General features: G+C 40.9%; 1 protein-coding gene across 4 annotated transcripts in view; it reads left to right on the top strand.

Annotated features, from left to right (window-relative positions):
- PREX1 (phosphatidylinositol-3,4,5-trisphosphate dependent Rac exchange factor 1) overlaps nt 1-16,686 on the top strand; it is a 152,765-nt gene that overhangs the window by 78,536 nt on the left and 57,543 nt on the right. For all 4 annotated transcript variants that reach the window (XM_069872135.1, XM_069872133.1, XM_069872132.1 and 1 more), the window contains exons 6-9: nt 7,130-7,291; nt 12,422-12,555; nt 15,153-15,268; nt 16,258-16,407. In XM_069872135.1, coding sequence (XP_069728236.1) covers nt 7,130-7,291; nt 12,422-12,555; nt 15,153-15,268; nt 16,258-16,407 — 562 coding nt within the window. The remainder of the gene's footprint in view (nt 1-7,129; nt 7,292-12,421; nt 12,556-15,152; nt 15,269-16,257; nt 16,408-16,686) is intronic.

Genomic DNA, 16,686 nt, shown 5'->3' with positions numbered 1-16,686 from the left:
GGCAGCTCTTTCTCACTGATAATAACTGTATGACTCTATATTAATTAGCATGAACTATCCTACTTCAGAGTAGAAGCAGCTGTTGCGTAAACCAATCTCTGAACAAAAATATTCATTTTCCCTTAATAAAGAGCATTTATGTCAGCAAGAAGAAAACCCGAGGGGAGCAGTGATCATGAGTTAATCACACCATTGGGGGTGGGGATTAGGAGCAGTCCTTTCTGTCTCCTTCCTCCCAGCACACCAGGGATGTGCAGCTCATGATAGCCGCACCCCTATGGGCTCCTGAGAGCCCAGTGCATGTCACAGAGTGGTTGTTTCTTGTTTGCTGTCTGTTCTCTCAAGGACTTACTCATTCTCCAGCCAGAAATGCACATTCCACCTCTGATCCTTTAAAAATAGCTCATAATGTACACAACTCCGTGGAGCAGTAATTATGTATTGCTTCGTGGGATGGAAGACTTGTTGGTCCTGGGAGGGAAATAAAAAAACCTGGATGCAGAAAGCTGAGTGACCGGATTCAGAATCCCCTTGAAAGGGGAAAACCCAGCAGTGAGGCACAAACAGGCCTTAGTAAATGCAGTGCCTGGACTTTGAAAGGCAAAGACGGGAAGCCAGTGATGTGGATACCAAACAGGATGAAGAAAATTTAACTCACTGTATCCACTCTTCTCCCTCTCCATTCTTCTTAGAGTTGTTTAAGGAGCAGACCCTTTTAATTGGCCATAAATATATTTAATCCTTCAGGGGTTGTTTTTTTGTTGTGGTTCTCCCCCCAGGAAAAGTCATGTTGATCTTCAACGTTGCCTGGTTGAAATCCAGCTCTGTGTAACACAACATTAAAAATTATATATAGCCTACGAAGTCGTAAGAAACACTGCCAATTTATAAATCAGACTTCTGTCTTCCACACTTTTTATTTGTGATTATTTATAACTGGTTAATACTTATACAACTGGAAACATGTTTTTTGTTATATTTTAATTTGACGTATCTCATAGATTTGATGGCACATTGAATATAATCTGTTTTACTGACTTATCATTGCTCGTCTAGTTTTTTCCATGCAGAAACATTGACATAAATTACAAATTTCAAAAAATATACAGAATAAAAAAACCTGCTGTGATTGGCAGGTATACAGAGAGAGACTGGTGTAACATTTACTTTCTGGATAGTTTAAGTGGAAAATTTGTATACAAACAAATATTAAAACTGTAAAATACAGGTATAAAACTCCTGCAGACATTTATGTTCACAGAAGGGGATGGTTAAGAAAAAAAAAAAGCCATGCGTTTTGGAGCTGAACTGTTTATTAACAAAACTTTTTGAACTGATAAGCAAAGAAATATGTTGTCTTTGTTATCTCTGTAATCTAGATATTCAGTAACCATCGGATGTGTCTCTGAAACCCTGTTTTAAGTATGCACTGGTTTGTAGTGCCAAGCGAGACAGCCTGACAAGCAGTGATTTGCACCAGTCAATGCACAATGTTAACATTCATCGCACAAAATCAGTGTTACACCATGTCTGAGTGCCTTTAAGGGTGTTAAGATAGGGGGAAGGAGTTTTTAAAATATAGAGACTTGTAAATTTCTGCTGCAGAATGTGTTTGGTTGTCAGTTCACAGTGCATGATCGTTTCTGTGTGGCAGGGGAGGACATGGGGAAGGAAGACAGAGACTTCTTTTCTAAAAAAAGGATCAGTTAAGCAGAATAACATCCTTTTTTCTAAGAAATATTAAAATTGTGTTTACATTTACCCCCTCTCTAGTTTCCTCTGCCTGCCTGCACTGCTTGCTCATCGTCTATCCTGCCACCTCCGTGCATCTTCCTGTGTGATCTTTTTGCTTCTCGTGGGTTTTGTTTGATTGCTTGTTGGGGGGTTAAGCACAATTAGAGAATAGACAAATGAGAAGTGTGAGCAGCTGGTACGTTATAATTTTTGTGTTTTAGTTCTTATACTTAGATTCTATCATGTTTAGAACTCTTATAGTCTTAAGCTATTTAAAGCTGCATCTGAGACTGGAAAACCTAAGTAGGAAATCTTTTTACCCCATTGCGTAATGAAATCTAACATTTCTGAATAGATGGAATATAGATGTACTTCCTTTCTATATGCTGTTGAGGAGGACCCTGCAGCTGGATGTGCTCTGTTGCTCCCCTTGAAAAATAAGTTGTGTTGTGTGTGTAGTTGTTACGAGTGGCACAACCTCGATCTTTGCAGCTATGGAAGAGAAGTGAAATAAAAGGAAAATTCTGTGCCCAGAGGACACAGTCCCCATTTCTGTCTCAGTTATTTAAAGAACAGAAAGATTTCTTTTTCTTTTAGCTCATGATACAAAATACCCTTGCAACTTGTTTTGTTTGTTTGTTTTTGTTTCTTTTCTTAAAAAAAAGAAGAGGGAAAAGCCAGAAGATAATGGTGAAGATAGCAGGCTGTCAAAAATACCAGGTTTTCTTTTCTCCATTGCTGATTGGTTTGAATGATTAACAAGTCTGTAGCTAGAAAGTAAGTTTGCTTTATAAATCATTTTAGGAAACTCTTTGCAAGAAATAGTTTTCTGCAAGTGTCAGCAACCTCGTTTCCTGCCCCTATTAGTGCACAAGTTGCAATACATAGGGTAGTCGTTCCAGACAGCAGTATATATGAGCTTTAGGACAAGACAGTCATAGCCAAGGTTTGCCATCTGGTCTGTCTCTCAGCTGCATTTCAAAATGTTGTCAAATGCTTTCAGAGTTTACACATCATAAATCTGTCACTAAAATAAATAAGCACCCAGAGCTGCTTGACAGTGTTTCAGAAGTGCCAGGCTCTGCTTTTTTGGGGAATGGCAGTATCAGGGGGGCACAGCTCTTCCTGACACGGCTTTAGGTTGAGCAGCGGTGGGACAAGTTCTCTGTCTCTGCTGCTTATGCTGTTCAGGCAGCTGACTGCCCATACGAGCCCCCTGCCTGCCCTTTTCAGCCTCCTTTGCTGCTCCCTGGGCAAAGCTGCAGGCAGCTGGCAGGAATGGGGAAGATGCTGTGTTTATTGCAGCAGAGAACTGTTGTGAGTGAGGACTTCCTCTGTGTCTTGGTGATATTTCAGACAGGGATGGTAAGATAGTGCTAGTGTGTACGTATCTGTTTCCAAAACAGTGTGGGTGACACTTGAGCTGCAGAACTTCATTGATTTTTAATGAGTGTCTTGTAGCAGAAATTCTGCACTCTGTTTGGAAGCATAGGACAGAGTCTAGTGTCACCAAGGCGCAACACCTCTCTCCTGCCTTTTTGAACAGTTAATTTCCTTGGCCTTATCTTCAGCAGAACTGGGGTAAAAACTTCCACAGGGAATTCATTTGCGATATCAACTGACATTTGTAACAGCCAGCTCTTTTTCCCGTGCATGTGTTACTCTGTAAATCATCCAAGAGTTTAAGATCATTAACTCCTCTTTCTTAATGGGATTCCCAGCTGTCAGCACATTACCCATCTCCTTTGTCATCCATCTGACAAGAGAGCTGTTGTCAATCTCCATTTATAGTTTTCTGAAAAGAGAAATTGTAACTGAGTAGATTCTCAGAATACCAAATCTATGCAAAGAACTGAATAGTTACATTTCGTTGGACAAACATCGACATTCCCATCCATTCGTCTGGGCCTTTCTGTCCGCACAATCTGTCTGTGCGGGAATAGGAGCACCTCCCTTTGCCATTCTTTGGTTCTCATGAGACCCATTGCTCACATTACTTACAGGAGTCTCTGTGGTAACACAGTTTAAGCTCAAGATGTGGATTTCACTTTAAAAGGTTCTGCAAACTGAGAAGGCAATAAATAATTAATTAAAGTACTGCATGCTTCTGTAACATTGAATCTCAAGATAATTTACAAGTGCTAGTGAATTAAGTCTTGTTCCAACCAGAGTGAGGAAGCACTGAGAGGATCTGTACAAAGGCAGAAACAAACTTGTACTACTTCTGGCTTCCTCCTTTCAAATGCACTTTCCAGTTGTGCTGGTACCTGAGCACCTCACAGTCTTATTATTCAGTTATTCCTGCTAGCAGAAAAGAAAAGTACAGCTGGGTAGGCACAAACCATTCACATGCTAAAGGTGACCACCCGTCTAAAGAACTTTGTATGAATCAACACTAGGACAGTGCAAGCTCCTTGATTTAGCAGCTCAGAGTGTCTGTATTAGCAAAATGGTTGGATTAACAGCTATTATAGTTACTGTAAGTTAATACGAGCCTCAACAGAACTTGAACTTCAGCCCACATCCCTCCACTCTCTGACAGACCATGTAACGTGAATCTAAGGCTACCAGTTAATTTGATCTAGAGGTTGTGTGTGGACATAAGTCAGTTTAGGAGCAGAGCTCATATTACGGGTTGTGTGACCAGCTCAGGCTGATTGAGCCCCAGCAATACTCAGGATCATACCTGAAATCAGAGTATGTCAGCACCACACAAAACAGCGTGGCACAAAGATTATTAAACTAATGCCAATAGGGCAAAGTGATGAAGAGGCAATTGCTTAGGTTAATGTGCTGGTGTGGAGAAGCAAAAGACAAATCAAACTGCCGATGAAGTCTAGTTGGAGCCCATGATGGATATTTGGGGACTGCAGTCACTTATTTTGGAGGAACTACTGTATCAGGCTGTCTTTGCCCTTAGCTGTGGGAAATATGGGTTGAAGCAATATGTTCAGACCACAGCGCTGTGCAGGCCCTCTGGCTGCATTCAAGCTCATTCTTATGTTTCACGCAAAATGATGCCATTTAGCAGCAGTATGCTATTTAGACGCAGAACTTTAAAACAAGTAAATAACATGTTGAGGCAAAATAGAACATAGCGACAATGTTAAATATTGCAGGCAATCTAAAAATGTGGGTCTTGAACACCATATTACATATCAAGATGCAATTAGCAGCCTTACTTAAGGTTTCTTTAATGTATTTTTATCCAGTTGTGGCTAACTATAAAATACTACTGATCTTAAACGTTATTAATTGTGAGTTGACAGTGGTTACCCTTTTTGCCAAACTGGTTAATATTGCCAGGTCCCAAGTTTCCCCGCTGCTTCAGTGCGCAGCGTGTAATCAGGCTGGTGTGTGTTGAATCAAGTGAGGCTGTCTTAGGAACTCTTTTGGAGCAGAGATGTTGTTCGTCTGTTAATCACTGCAGTCAAAACATATGCCTTAACCTCTTAAATGTCATCTGCAGAAGAGTCCTTGCTGAAATCCTGTTGCTCTCTTAGCTTCTCTCTTTCCTGCTCCAGTGTATTTGCCTCTTGGGGAGCCCTCTCCACTCGCCATGGGGCTGTCTTGTGGGGGGTTAAAGCACTGAACTGAGTGCCGGAAGGTCTTGGTTCTGCAAGTGACTTGCCCTTGGACGAGTTATTTACTATTCTGTAAATGAATTTACTCCTTTATAAAATTGTTTTTATACTTCCTGGCGCATAAAAACATGAGACAGCTCTGGCCAGTGCATTTCCCTGCAATTTCTGGGCACACACACATTCATCGTGCTCAGAGCTGTCGGCGCTTTTCTGCGTGTGGTGGGTTGACCTTGGCTGGCTGCTGGCTGCCCCGCAGCCACTCTCTCGCTCTCACTGCTCAACAGGGTAGGGGAGGAAAATAAGATGGAAAAAAAAAAGACAGGGAGTTCACTTACTAATTACCATCATGGGCAAAACAGACTTGACTCAATTTATTGTCAATTAAAATCTATTTGGATGGTGAGAAACAAAACCACCAGCCCCCACTCTTTTCCCCAGGCTCAATTTCACTCTTGCATTTCCCATTCCTCTGCTTTCCTCCAGCCCTGAGCAGTGCAAGGATTATGGGGAAGGGGAGATTGCAGTCAGTATGTAATATTTCTTGTCTGCTGCTCCTTCATCTGCACGCTTTTCTCTGCTCCAGTGTGAGCTCTCCGTGAGCTGCTGTTCTTCAGGATAAACCTGGTTCTGCATGGGTCCTTTATGGGCTGCAGTTCCTGTCAGGAGAATTTGCTTCTGCATGGGCTTTCCAGCTGCCACAGTTCCGCTAGGGAATATCCACCTGCTGCAGTGTAGGATCCTCCACAGGCTGCAGTGTGGAGATCTGCTGTCGTGGTCCTCTCCATAGCCTGCAGGGAAGTCTTTGTCCTGGAACCTGGAGCACCTCCTCCCCATCTTCCTCTCAGGCCTTGGTGCTCAGAGGGCTGCTTCTCACATTTTTTTCCTCTTTGCCTTGCTGTATTTTGCCCTTTCTTAAACATATTTTCACAGGGGCATCACCAGCTTCCCTGAAGGGCTCAGCTGGATCCTGCTGTGGGTCTCTCGTGGAGCTGGCTGGAATGGGCGTGGGTCAGCCCCTCACCTCTCATCCCAGAGAGGTCCCTGCAGCCCCCACTGCCAGCGCTGGGTACAGACACATGATACTCTGAGATATTTGAATTGGAAGAGGTATCTCACTGGAATTCCTTTTTGCTCAGTGGAAAGAGACAGGCTTCTCAAGACGGTGCTTCAGCTCTTAGGGTAAATCTGATCTGACTTCAGTTACTGGTTATGCATCTAAACAGCCTAGACCCTACAGCCTCATGTGGGTTGGGATTAATCTCTACCAGTAAGTACCGTGGGTGTAGTATACAGCCTAGCATCATTTCTGTAAGGCCATAGTTGACAGAAAATCTTGCTTCTTTAGCTCTAGTGGTTCTTGATAATGGGAAGAACTTTTATCTAAAGGAAGGGGTCTGATCCAGCATCACTGAAATACTCGATACACGTTGCCGGGGCTGGTATAGCATCCACACCATCCCTAGGTCAACAGTCTATCGCATGCCTTTGAAGTGGATGATGTAATCTTTTAATTTATTTGTCCTTGGTTTGCACTAGAAGCAAACATATGCGACGCAGCAAGATGTGTTTGGCTTGAGCTCTCTTAATTTGGTATATATAACACGAGTGATTGCTTTATTTATTTAGCAGCATTCCTATAAAACAACAGCCCTGCACAGATGAAGAGTAGCATCTGCAGTAACACGCCTACAACTTGTCTTTACTTACACAGTGATTCTGGGACCTTCCTGTGGGATTTCACACTAATGCTTGTGCCTTTCCATGAGTTGCTTCTAAGTTTACATTATATAATTTCTTTTTTTTTTTTGTAGGAATTAGCTAAGAGGACTCCCTCTAAGCACCCTGATCACCCAGCTGTTCAGAATGCTTTGCAGGCAATGAAGACAGTCTGCACAAATATCAATGAGACCAAGAGACAGATGGAGAAACTGGAAGCCCTTGAACAGTTGCAGTCCCACATTGAAGGATGGGAGGTATGATGTAGGACTAGCAAGCTGCCACGAGGCAGTTTGCTAAACAGTTTAATGGGTTGGAGTTTAGTGACTCATACTGTGTACAGGGATTTCTATTTCTTACATGGTGTGTAAATGCTCTTAAAAGTGTGGGTGGCATCAGTCCAACAGGTTTAGAATTTACTGTCTGTTTTGGGTGTGCAGGCTGTTGCTAAACTGTAGCAGAACAAGTGGATTATGAAAGAAAGAAAAATATTAGAGAATAGACTTAAATTTCAAGTGGTTAAGTCCAGAAGATAAAATCAGGACTGGTCTACATAACAGTAGTTTCTCTTTCCACCCCTGTAAGCCTTTAGGTTTTCCAGGAGCTTTGAAAGTTAGCACACTTAGCTTCATAGAGGTTTCCTGTAGAAAAGATAAAGGTTAGATTAACAAGCATTAGATCAGAAAGCAACTGCTACATTTGTCTTTGCTCCAGTTAAGTTACTCATGGATGTGTTTCTAGTGATGTGTTGATCAGTGGGTGGATCTGTGTAGGTAAAAGCATTTATAACAGAAGGGAGGAAAAGAAGATATGGAGAAAACTAGAATATGAACCTAGAGGGAAGAGGAGATCTGGAAAAAGAGCTACTCGGTAGAAACACTGGCGAGTCAGGATGGCATGCAAAGGGTTGGCAATCTTATCTTATGATGACTATAGTTCAGGCGCTTGAATCAGTGGAGTTGGAAGCCTCTGGGAGGTGCACCATGGGGAGTCAGTGGTGTTAAGTAATCTTATGGAGAGATTGGCGTCGGCATTTAGCAAGACTGACATTTAAAATGTCGGTGCTGATCATTGCCAGCTGAGGATTTCTTAGCTGAGGACATTTTGTTTGAGGTCATGTAAACTTCCTCATGTTCAGGCTCTTGGGTGTTCTTCATGACTCTCTTTTGGGTTGTTTTTTATCTTTCATGTATGTTTTAAACCTTGCTCATTTTTTCCCTGAAGGATGTTCTTGGCATCCAGCTAAAGATGTGAGAACAACCCAGATATCCAGCTGTGTATTTTTTGGATAGCAAGCTAAGCAAACAAAGTCATATAATGTTCTATAAAGCAAGATTTCTAGAAGTGCTTAAAACCATTTCAGGTTAAATGGAACTCACGGGTCATCTAGGCAACACAGACATGGTTTGAACTTCAGAGGCTGAAGCATAACTATTAAACTGTCCGATGCCATAAATGGGTTGGTATCCAAACTTCTTAACTTTCTTTTAGGGATTAATTTATCTACACCAACATTCTGGGGCTGAAAACCCTTTCAGATTGTTTATATACACTGTTTTATAACAAAGTCATTGAGGTCAGTCAACTCAAAATTTCAAAAAGGCAAAAGTGTTTTATCCTCCCAGTAAGCTGTGGAACATTCCTACTAAAACTGGCTAGGAATATTAGCTTCATACATCACAGATATAGGCCAGTGCTTGCTATGATGGAGTTTTTTTCTTCTGTGCAAGTCTGCAGCTGTTTGACAGTTTCCTGTCTTCACAGTGCTAGGGGTCTTGTAAATTGTGACTCTACAGCCAAGTGCTGTGTTTGTGAGTAACTGGATTTGATTCTTTCAGATGTATTTCACATTTTATTGCTAATGAGAAGGACTTCTGACTTCTGTCTATGGAAAACTGCAATTGCTGAACAAACTTTTAGCTTAACAATGCAGTGATAGAAGCCACAGAGCTGACTGTGGGAGGAAGTCGGTAAGGCAAGCTTATGCCTATTTTTAGTTTATCTGATGGGAATTTCTCCTATGAAATAGAAAATTTCCCTTTTCTGTTAGCATGAATATGGATTCTGAAACACTGGTGCCCTGTGTATATGGTTGTACACCATGCCTACTAATCCAGCAAGGCTTATGGCTTCCAGCTGTTTTAATCCAGGGCATCAAACAGAAGTGAAGATCAGCTTACTTACAACCAAAAGTTTTATAGTAATAAGGGATGTAGCCTCAATGTGGGAAGTGTGCAAGCAGCTCAATGTGAAGTTTGATGTTAATTTGCACTTCCTTCCAGCTGTCCCAATGGACCATCCCTGATCTGATCTTCATCCTATTGCCATCAATGCTGCTCTCAATATTTCCAACATGAAGAGCAACGTAACATCATTTTGCTGCTGCACAGTCTCTTCTTGCTTTCCGCCCCCAAGTCTGCATCTCCGTCTCCACCGCAGCCACCACTGTCACTGTCACACACAGAGCATAAACTGGCGTCCCTCTGTCAGTCTCTCTCTGAGACAGATTATAGTGAGGGGACATATTAAAGTAGGCCAAGTCTGGGAAGATGCTGAAGGCTTTTGGCTTAATCAGAGGTCTTTTCATCTGAATGACCTCTGCTCAGATTCATTCTTTTGGAATGCACAGAATTCTTGTAGATGTATGTTGTGGATTAGTCTCAGGCAGGTCAGTTTGATTCTGGTTAATCCTTCTGGGAAACAAAGATTAGTTTAAAAAAAGAGGAAAGAAAAGTAGAGGATGCATGAGAAAACAAACTTTTGTATACTGTGTTTTTGTTTGCCTAGTGAAGAACAAGTTAATATGCTGTTTCTATTTACTATATATTGATTTTTGCAGGGAGAGGTTTCTCCTCATGAGTCCTTGTGAATTATTTTTACTGAGTAATTGCTACATATCCCCAAATTCTCCCAGTCTGGAATGCATAGGGAAGCAAAACCCCCACCATAGAACAGCATGAGTTGTAAGATACGTGCTGGTGCTTAGGCAGATGAGTCATTTTATAATTGGCTGTAATTTGCAATTCCACCAGCTATCATGTTTTGTTTTTCTCCCCCACCCTCCTCGCAGCTTAGTCTCACTTAGAAAGGTGAGAAATCCTGTGTTGTCACTGAAAACATCAAATAAATCTTCTTACTCTGTTTCTTAATATTGGAAAGTCTCTAAAATCATTATAAATGGCAAGTAGCGAAGTCAACAGTGAACGGGAAATTCTTAGATTTTAAGGCAAGAAGCAACTGTTGCAAGCATTTGCTTTCACTTCCTGTATAAAATAGGCCAGATAATTCTACCCGGTGATTCCTGTGTTGGTAAAAATCTAGATTGACTCCAGCTACTAATGTCTCAATGCTTGTTGCTTTTGGTGGTTTTGGGTATCTTTCAGAAAATTAGGTACTTGAGATGCTCTGAAGCCTTGAATTCTGAATTGGCAAACCACACGGGGAGCATGCTTTTATATTGTACAGTCAGTTGGTTTCTGTTCCTGTTTGCAGGCTTTTGGGGTCATAACTCTGAAATACAGTGATTTCTCCAGGGACAGTAATGGTGAACAGATAATTTTCAAAAAATAACTTTTTTTCTAGTCATTTATTAACTCTTTCTATAGAATGATTAAGAAAATAGAAACACATCAGAACAGCAGGTGGAACTACTGCATCCAGCTAGTTTCTGAATTGTTATATCCAGAATGTATAGAAACACGTATGTGGAATGCACAAATTGGTGTTGCGTACTCGGCAGTCTTTACAGAAGAGCTGCTTCATTGTTAACAAAAAGACCTGGCAAGCACAGCTGGCAAGGTTTGATTTAGAAAATATATAATTAAAGCTTCATTCACACCTTTAGAGTGATTGCATTGCATTTAGAAAGGCTGATTTTAATTCAGTGATTTCCCCTGAATAGGCTGATGGCAGCAGACTGTGCTTTCCTTAAAAAAAACCCACCTCATGCAATGTCTGAAATCATCCAAACAGATGTTTCTGGGGTGTCTCTCTAGATGGAGCTGGATTCCATGCCTGTGCACAGAGTTTTTTTTAGTTTCTCTAAGTGGGATGAATTGTGTTATACAATATTTTTCTATTATTTGTGAACAGAGGTTTAAGGGACCTTTGAAAATCGAGCAGTTTTGTTCATAACGAATGTCTTGCAATCCACAGTCAGTTCTCTTTTCGCGTAAGACTTGAGGCAGTTGGTCATACCATCTAGGCTACTTCCTTATCTGCATGCTGACCATGGAAGGAAGTTACCGTTACCCTTAGTTATTCTTTCTTCCAACTCAAAGAGAAATGCAAAAAATTAGTAACTGAACCAGAACTGGGTGGTAGATCCTTTCAAGGCCTCCTGGTGCTTTTTTCTGAAAAAGATCCTTTATTGATAGGATCCTCTTGTACCCTCAAAGTAACACTAGATCAGTGAGTTTAAAGCTAGAGGCTAAAGTTTGGCCAGAGCTTGTGTGGTCAGCTGGAGCTGTTGAGTAGCAGATCCCAGCTGTGCGCATTCAGGCTGTGGAGACAGTTGAAGTTTGCCTGTCCTGAAAGCAACCTGGGACAGTCCTATAGCTGTTTCTCATTTGGACACAAGTGCTTGGTCCTAAATGGCCTCATTAACTGGACCATATGATGACTTTTTCTAGGATTATTTGAGTAAAAGTTCGAGGAGTGAACGGTTTAGAGTGATCTACTGTGATTTTCAGCTTCTGGGCATCCTCATAGGCTAAAGTGTCTTGAGCACCAAGCTCAGTTATTTCTATGGCTGACCAGCACGTACACTGGCTTGCACACAGCTGCTAGCACAGAGGCCAGGACCCAACCTCTAATTTTGATAGCTACATTTCTAGCTTGCATGTGTTTATTAAAACTCCAGAAAGGAAAGCATCTGCATATACTTCTAACAAAAGAGTTGGAGAGACCTACCACCGCAGAGAAGGTCTTGCAGAGAGGTGTTTAATAGTAACTTATGTCAGTATCAGAGCTATAATGTTAGGAAAATAGCATTATTCCTTCATAAAGCATTCCTGAAGCCATCACTTGTGATATTTGCAATGATAGCTCAGAGTGTGAAGGGAAGACTAATGGTCTTGAGAGACTCACAATACAGCTGCTTTGAGAGTGAAAGATTTCTTCAGGAAAAAGTCTCCTGGAATTTAATAAGGAAGATTTATGTTATAATGTACAAGGTCTCAAAAAAAATCTTGCAATCCAGAGAAAATATGATGTGTTTAGCCACATTAAGAAGTTGTGGACTTCCTCCTTATGAGTGTACCAGTTATTTCACAGTTTAAGGACATGCAGATAGAATAACAGTGCTTTAGTAAAAATTCCTAATTGCACGCACACACACAAATGCTCACAAAGTTAAAAATAAGCAATATCTCTTTTTTATGTTTCAGGGGTCAAATCTGACAGATATCTGCACGCAGCTCTTGCTCCAAGGGACTTTGTTAAAAATCTCAGCAGGAAACATCCAGGAGAGAATGTTCTTTCTATTTGATAATCTACTGGTCTATTGCAAGAGGAAATCCAGGTGAGTCCCTCCCTCTTTATCGTTTTATAATGGGACCATTCAGAAGTTTTGTAAGTATGCTCGGTTACTGATCACTCATTGATTCCCTGTTCCTCTGTAAGGCTCAGTCACGGGTGTGACTTTCCTCTGTTCTCAACTACTGCTACTGCTTAGGCTATATGGGAAATAAGTCACTATATGGTAGGATAAATACGCTGGGCAGTAATGGGGTCCTCACCCTAAGAAGTGTGCAATCCAAAGACAGAAGTTAATACCGTGTGGGAAAAAACACAGAGTGAGTTCTCACAGCTGGAAATCTTCGCAGAGCAGATGGATCTCCAGGAGGGATGTGAAGAAGGAGGCCTTGCCACCCTTCATTGTGAAGTTATTCCAAGGAGAAGAGGGTGGCATGAAAAATGACGTAAATCCAAGGAAGGGGAAAGTGGAAGACTAAGAAAGCATTAAATAGATGCAGGGCAGCATTCTGAGTCTGCTGAAATGAAGCAAGAAAGATGAAACATTTCATTTTGACATTTTAACAGATTTGTCTAAATTCAGTTCAGGAATTTGTGTGTTTTCTAATGGAAAACTGTTGCTTAAAAAAGATATCTAGTCAGAGCTCCTGGAAGCTGGTTTTCTAGTTCTGTTTGCAGTTCAGGTTAGCCTAGCTCCCCCCTGCACTGTCCAGGCATTTTTCCCGGAATACTAAGATGTAGAAAACAAAATGTTCTACTGCCTTTTAAGCAACTCTCTGGTTTTGTGCAGGAGGTATTGCTGAGCTACTCTGTAGTTTGGCTTGATTTTGGAGGAGGCTGCTATAACACTTTGATTTTCCCAAAGGATTGATATTGTTTGTGTACATCTGATAATGTAGCTTGAACTGATGAAATATCCAGAATCTGATTTCCTTTAAAAAGTAGAATATTTTATTAAGTCTGCTGGGAATTGCCTGATGTAAAGGATATATTTAGGGATCACTGAGTGACTTTAATTTTGGGTATTTCTCCTGTCCAGCTGCTATTTATAATTAGCCCAGGATGGAAACTGATGTCTCTCCAGTGGCGCTGGTGTGATCATTTGGCCAGCTGCTTGACAGCTCACATGATACTGGGACACAGATTTGGAAAAAAAACACCAAAAAACTGTCTCTGTCTGTTCCTAATTTGAAATTGAATGACTTGGTTCTCATCTCACTTATGCCACGCTTCTCTTGTAGAACTCACTGGAGTTTTTCTTGATTGAAAACTGCAGTCAGAATTCAGTCCTTGATAAGCAGTCAGCAATGCAGCCGTTTGAATTTAGGCTCCATATCTTTTCACAATAGCGTGAATAAGGAGTAGCATTGCTGAGACCAACTTAAGATGTGTTTAGAATCAGAATCAGATCTGTGATTTTAGATCTAAGACTGTAGTTTCATCTCTTGCAGAAGCTTAGGGAAGGCTGACAAGCTGATGACACAAATCTTCAGTGCAAGTATTGTTTTGTGTTTTTAGCAGAATCATAGACTGCTGTTTAAATTGAATCCTGATGTCAGGAACGATATGTTTCATGTGGGGAAATAGGCTGAGTATTTAAAGGGTTTCACTAAGGCTGCCAGGACGGCTTTTCTTTCAACTCCAACAGTCATCTTTAGGAAGTGATCTAATAGCTCCAAGGTCTCAGTCCTTGTCAGTCTGATTGGATGTAAGTGTATGGCCATCACTGAATGTGTGTTTGTCACTAAAGCTAGTTATAAAAGGAAAAATGGTTCAGAAAAACTGAAGTGACTCCTCTCACCTCAGTTTATCATAGGTATTTCACTTTGACAGAGATTTTCTTCCCAGCTGTTTTTTATTGCAATATTCTTTGAATTTTATGCGTTCCTGGCAAGTTGCCACAGCAGTCCCTGCACTGTACAGTGTCTGGACACCTGCCATCTCAAATGGTGATCATTTGACCAGTGGTGTTTTGGTTCACATAGAAGGGTTGTTCTTAGATATTAAAGCTCAGCAGGTGTCAGTTCAATAGTTTTGAACCTTTTCTAGGCATAAAACTCCAAACGTAACTCTCAGTGAAAAGTGCTTTCCTGACATTTTTTGTAAGACACTGCAACAAACACACTATAAAGCTTATGGATGAGGATGTTAACTTCAGTGCAAAATCACCCTGACAGTGCTTTTACCAGTGCCATGAACAATGACATTTAGCACACATATGACAGATATGGGACATTAGCCTCTTTACATATTTCATATGTGAAACTTGGTACACATACCACAAATTTATTGAAGCTTTAGGCAAACAAATGTAGTGTTGCATCAGGTGATGCTGCAGCTTTCGTCCCAAAGCTGCGTGCAGCTCAGTTGTACTGCCTTTTCAGTCAGTCAGTCATCAAGAATGAAGCCACCCAGTCTTCACATAGTCTTGTAAAATAGGCTCTTTTTTGCTCTATTGACACTGTTGTATGCTTATCTTTGTGAGCCAGTTGAGTAATCCGATCCTTTAGAACCAGAAATGCGGTCAAATACCACAAAACAGCATACTGGAATCCTTTCTTCATAGGCGTATCTCAGACTGATTTGTGCATATATGTGTTATGCTGTTTGCTTATGTGCTAACAGTCTAAATCCTCATTGCAGAGTTACTGGGAAAAAACCATCTAAACGGACAAAGTCCATCAACGGGTCCCTTTATATCTTCAGAGGCCGAATAAATACAGAAGTCATGGAGGTGGAGAACGTGGAAGATGGAACAGGTAAGAGACCAAATACTGTCTTTTAACAACACAGTGGGTCCAGATCTTATGTTGGAAGTTGTTACAAAAGTTCTCATCCATCTCCTTTAATGAAATGTAAAGTAAGCTGTGTAACTTCTGATGCCTGCGTTATTAGATCAACTTATATAGTTGAAAGACTGGACAGGCTTTTGGGCACTAGTCCTTCATTCTGAAATGACCTTATGTAGAGTTTGTGTACCCAGAAGCTTGTCTATTTTTTATCCTAATCCAAGTTAATTTAGGAAAAGATACTTCATATTCTTTCCATCCTTTCTTTTGTTACATCTTAAGCCACTACAGCTATAAAAACAGAACTTTTGGATCTTCCTCTCATTTAGAGCGCTACCAAATATTAGTCTTAGCATCAAATCAGTAGCATGGAATGTGGCCATGAACGAAATATGGGAATGGCAGTTGTGTTATAATTCTTTTGTTCTGACACAGACCGGAAGACTGGATGAGTTTCTGATTTCATCCAGAAAGGCCACACCGCCCCCTGCTCCTGTTGTAATGAATCAGGAATTAATGTTCTGTCCTTTAAACATTTGACATTTGAAGAGTTCCCATGTCCCGTGGACAAAACTCTATAGTGTGCAAGAAGTTAGCGTGTCCCCAGAAAGTTTAGAACAGATAACCTGAGCAAACATCGTGGACTTTTGCACTGATGTCATTGTATTTAAAATATTTTAGCTCTTCTTTTGAGCTGAAATTGTACGCAGTGTCACTCTTAGAACTGAAACATTCGGTCAGTTTGAACAGGCTAGCCTTGGGTTTTGTATTGGTATTTGGACATCCAGACTGGTGAGTAACAACCAGTCACATGGATGATCAGTAAGACAGAGGTGTGAGGAACACCTCCAGAAATCAAGCTTTTCAAAGAAGTTTACTCTTTAAGGTGTCCCACACCTATTTGGTTAAGGTAGCCAGCCTTCTATTCACGCCATGGTTTGTGCTTTGGGTTCTTACAGCAGATTACCACAGCAACGGCTACACCGTGACGAACGGCTGGAAGATACACAACACCGCCAAAAACAAATGGTTTGTCTGTATGGCCAAGACTGCAGAGGATAAACAGAAATGGCTGGATGCTATAATCAAGGAAAGGGAGCAGAGAGAGAGTAAGTGGATAATGTATTTTCTAGAGCATTGAATGAACTTGCTTACAAAGGAAAAATGTATATGCATGCATAAGTATCTGAGAGGAAGAGAAAAGGTTGCAGTTTTTCCGTGATGGGCAGAATTAAAACCTATCCTTAATTGCAAAGAAAATAAAGTGATTGAAAACAAGTGTTTCTGAGTGTGTACCTTGGGGATTTTTATGGACTTGTGTCAGTTTATTTATGAAGTATTTTTATGTATCAAAATCAGTTTCTTTGTGAAAAAAAATGTACTTAATT

This window comes from Phaenicophaeus curvirostris, chromosome 18 (genome assembly GCF_032191515.1).
Source record: "Phaenicophaeus curvirostris isolate KB17595 chromosome 18, BPBGC_Pcur_1.0, whole genome shotgun sequence".
NCBI lineage: Eukaryota > Metazoa > Chordata > Aves > Cuculiformes > Cuculidae > Phaenicophaeus > Phaenicophaeus curvirostris.
The sequence above is the reverse complement of the archived record's forward strand: the minus strand, read 5'-3'. Positions and strand labels throughout refer to the sequence as shown.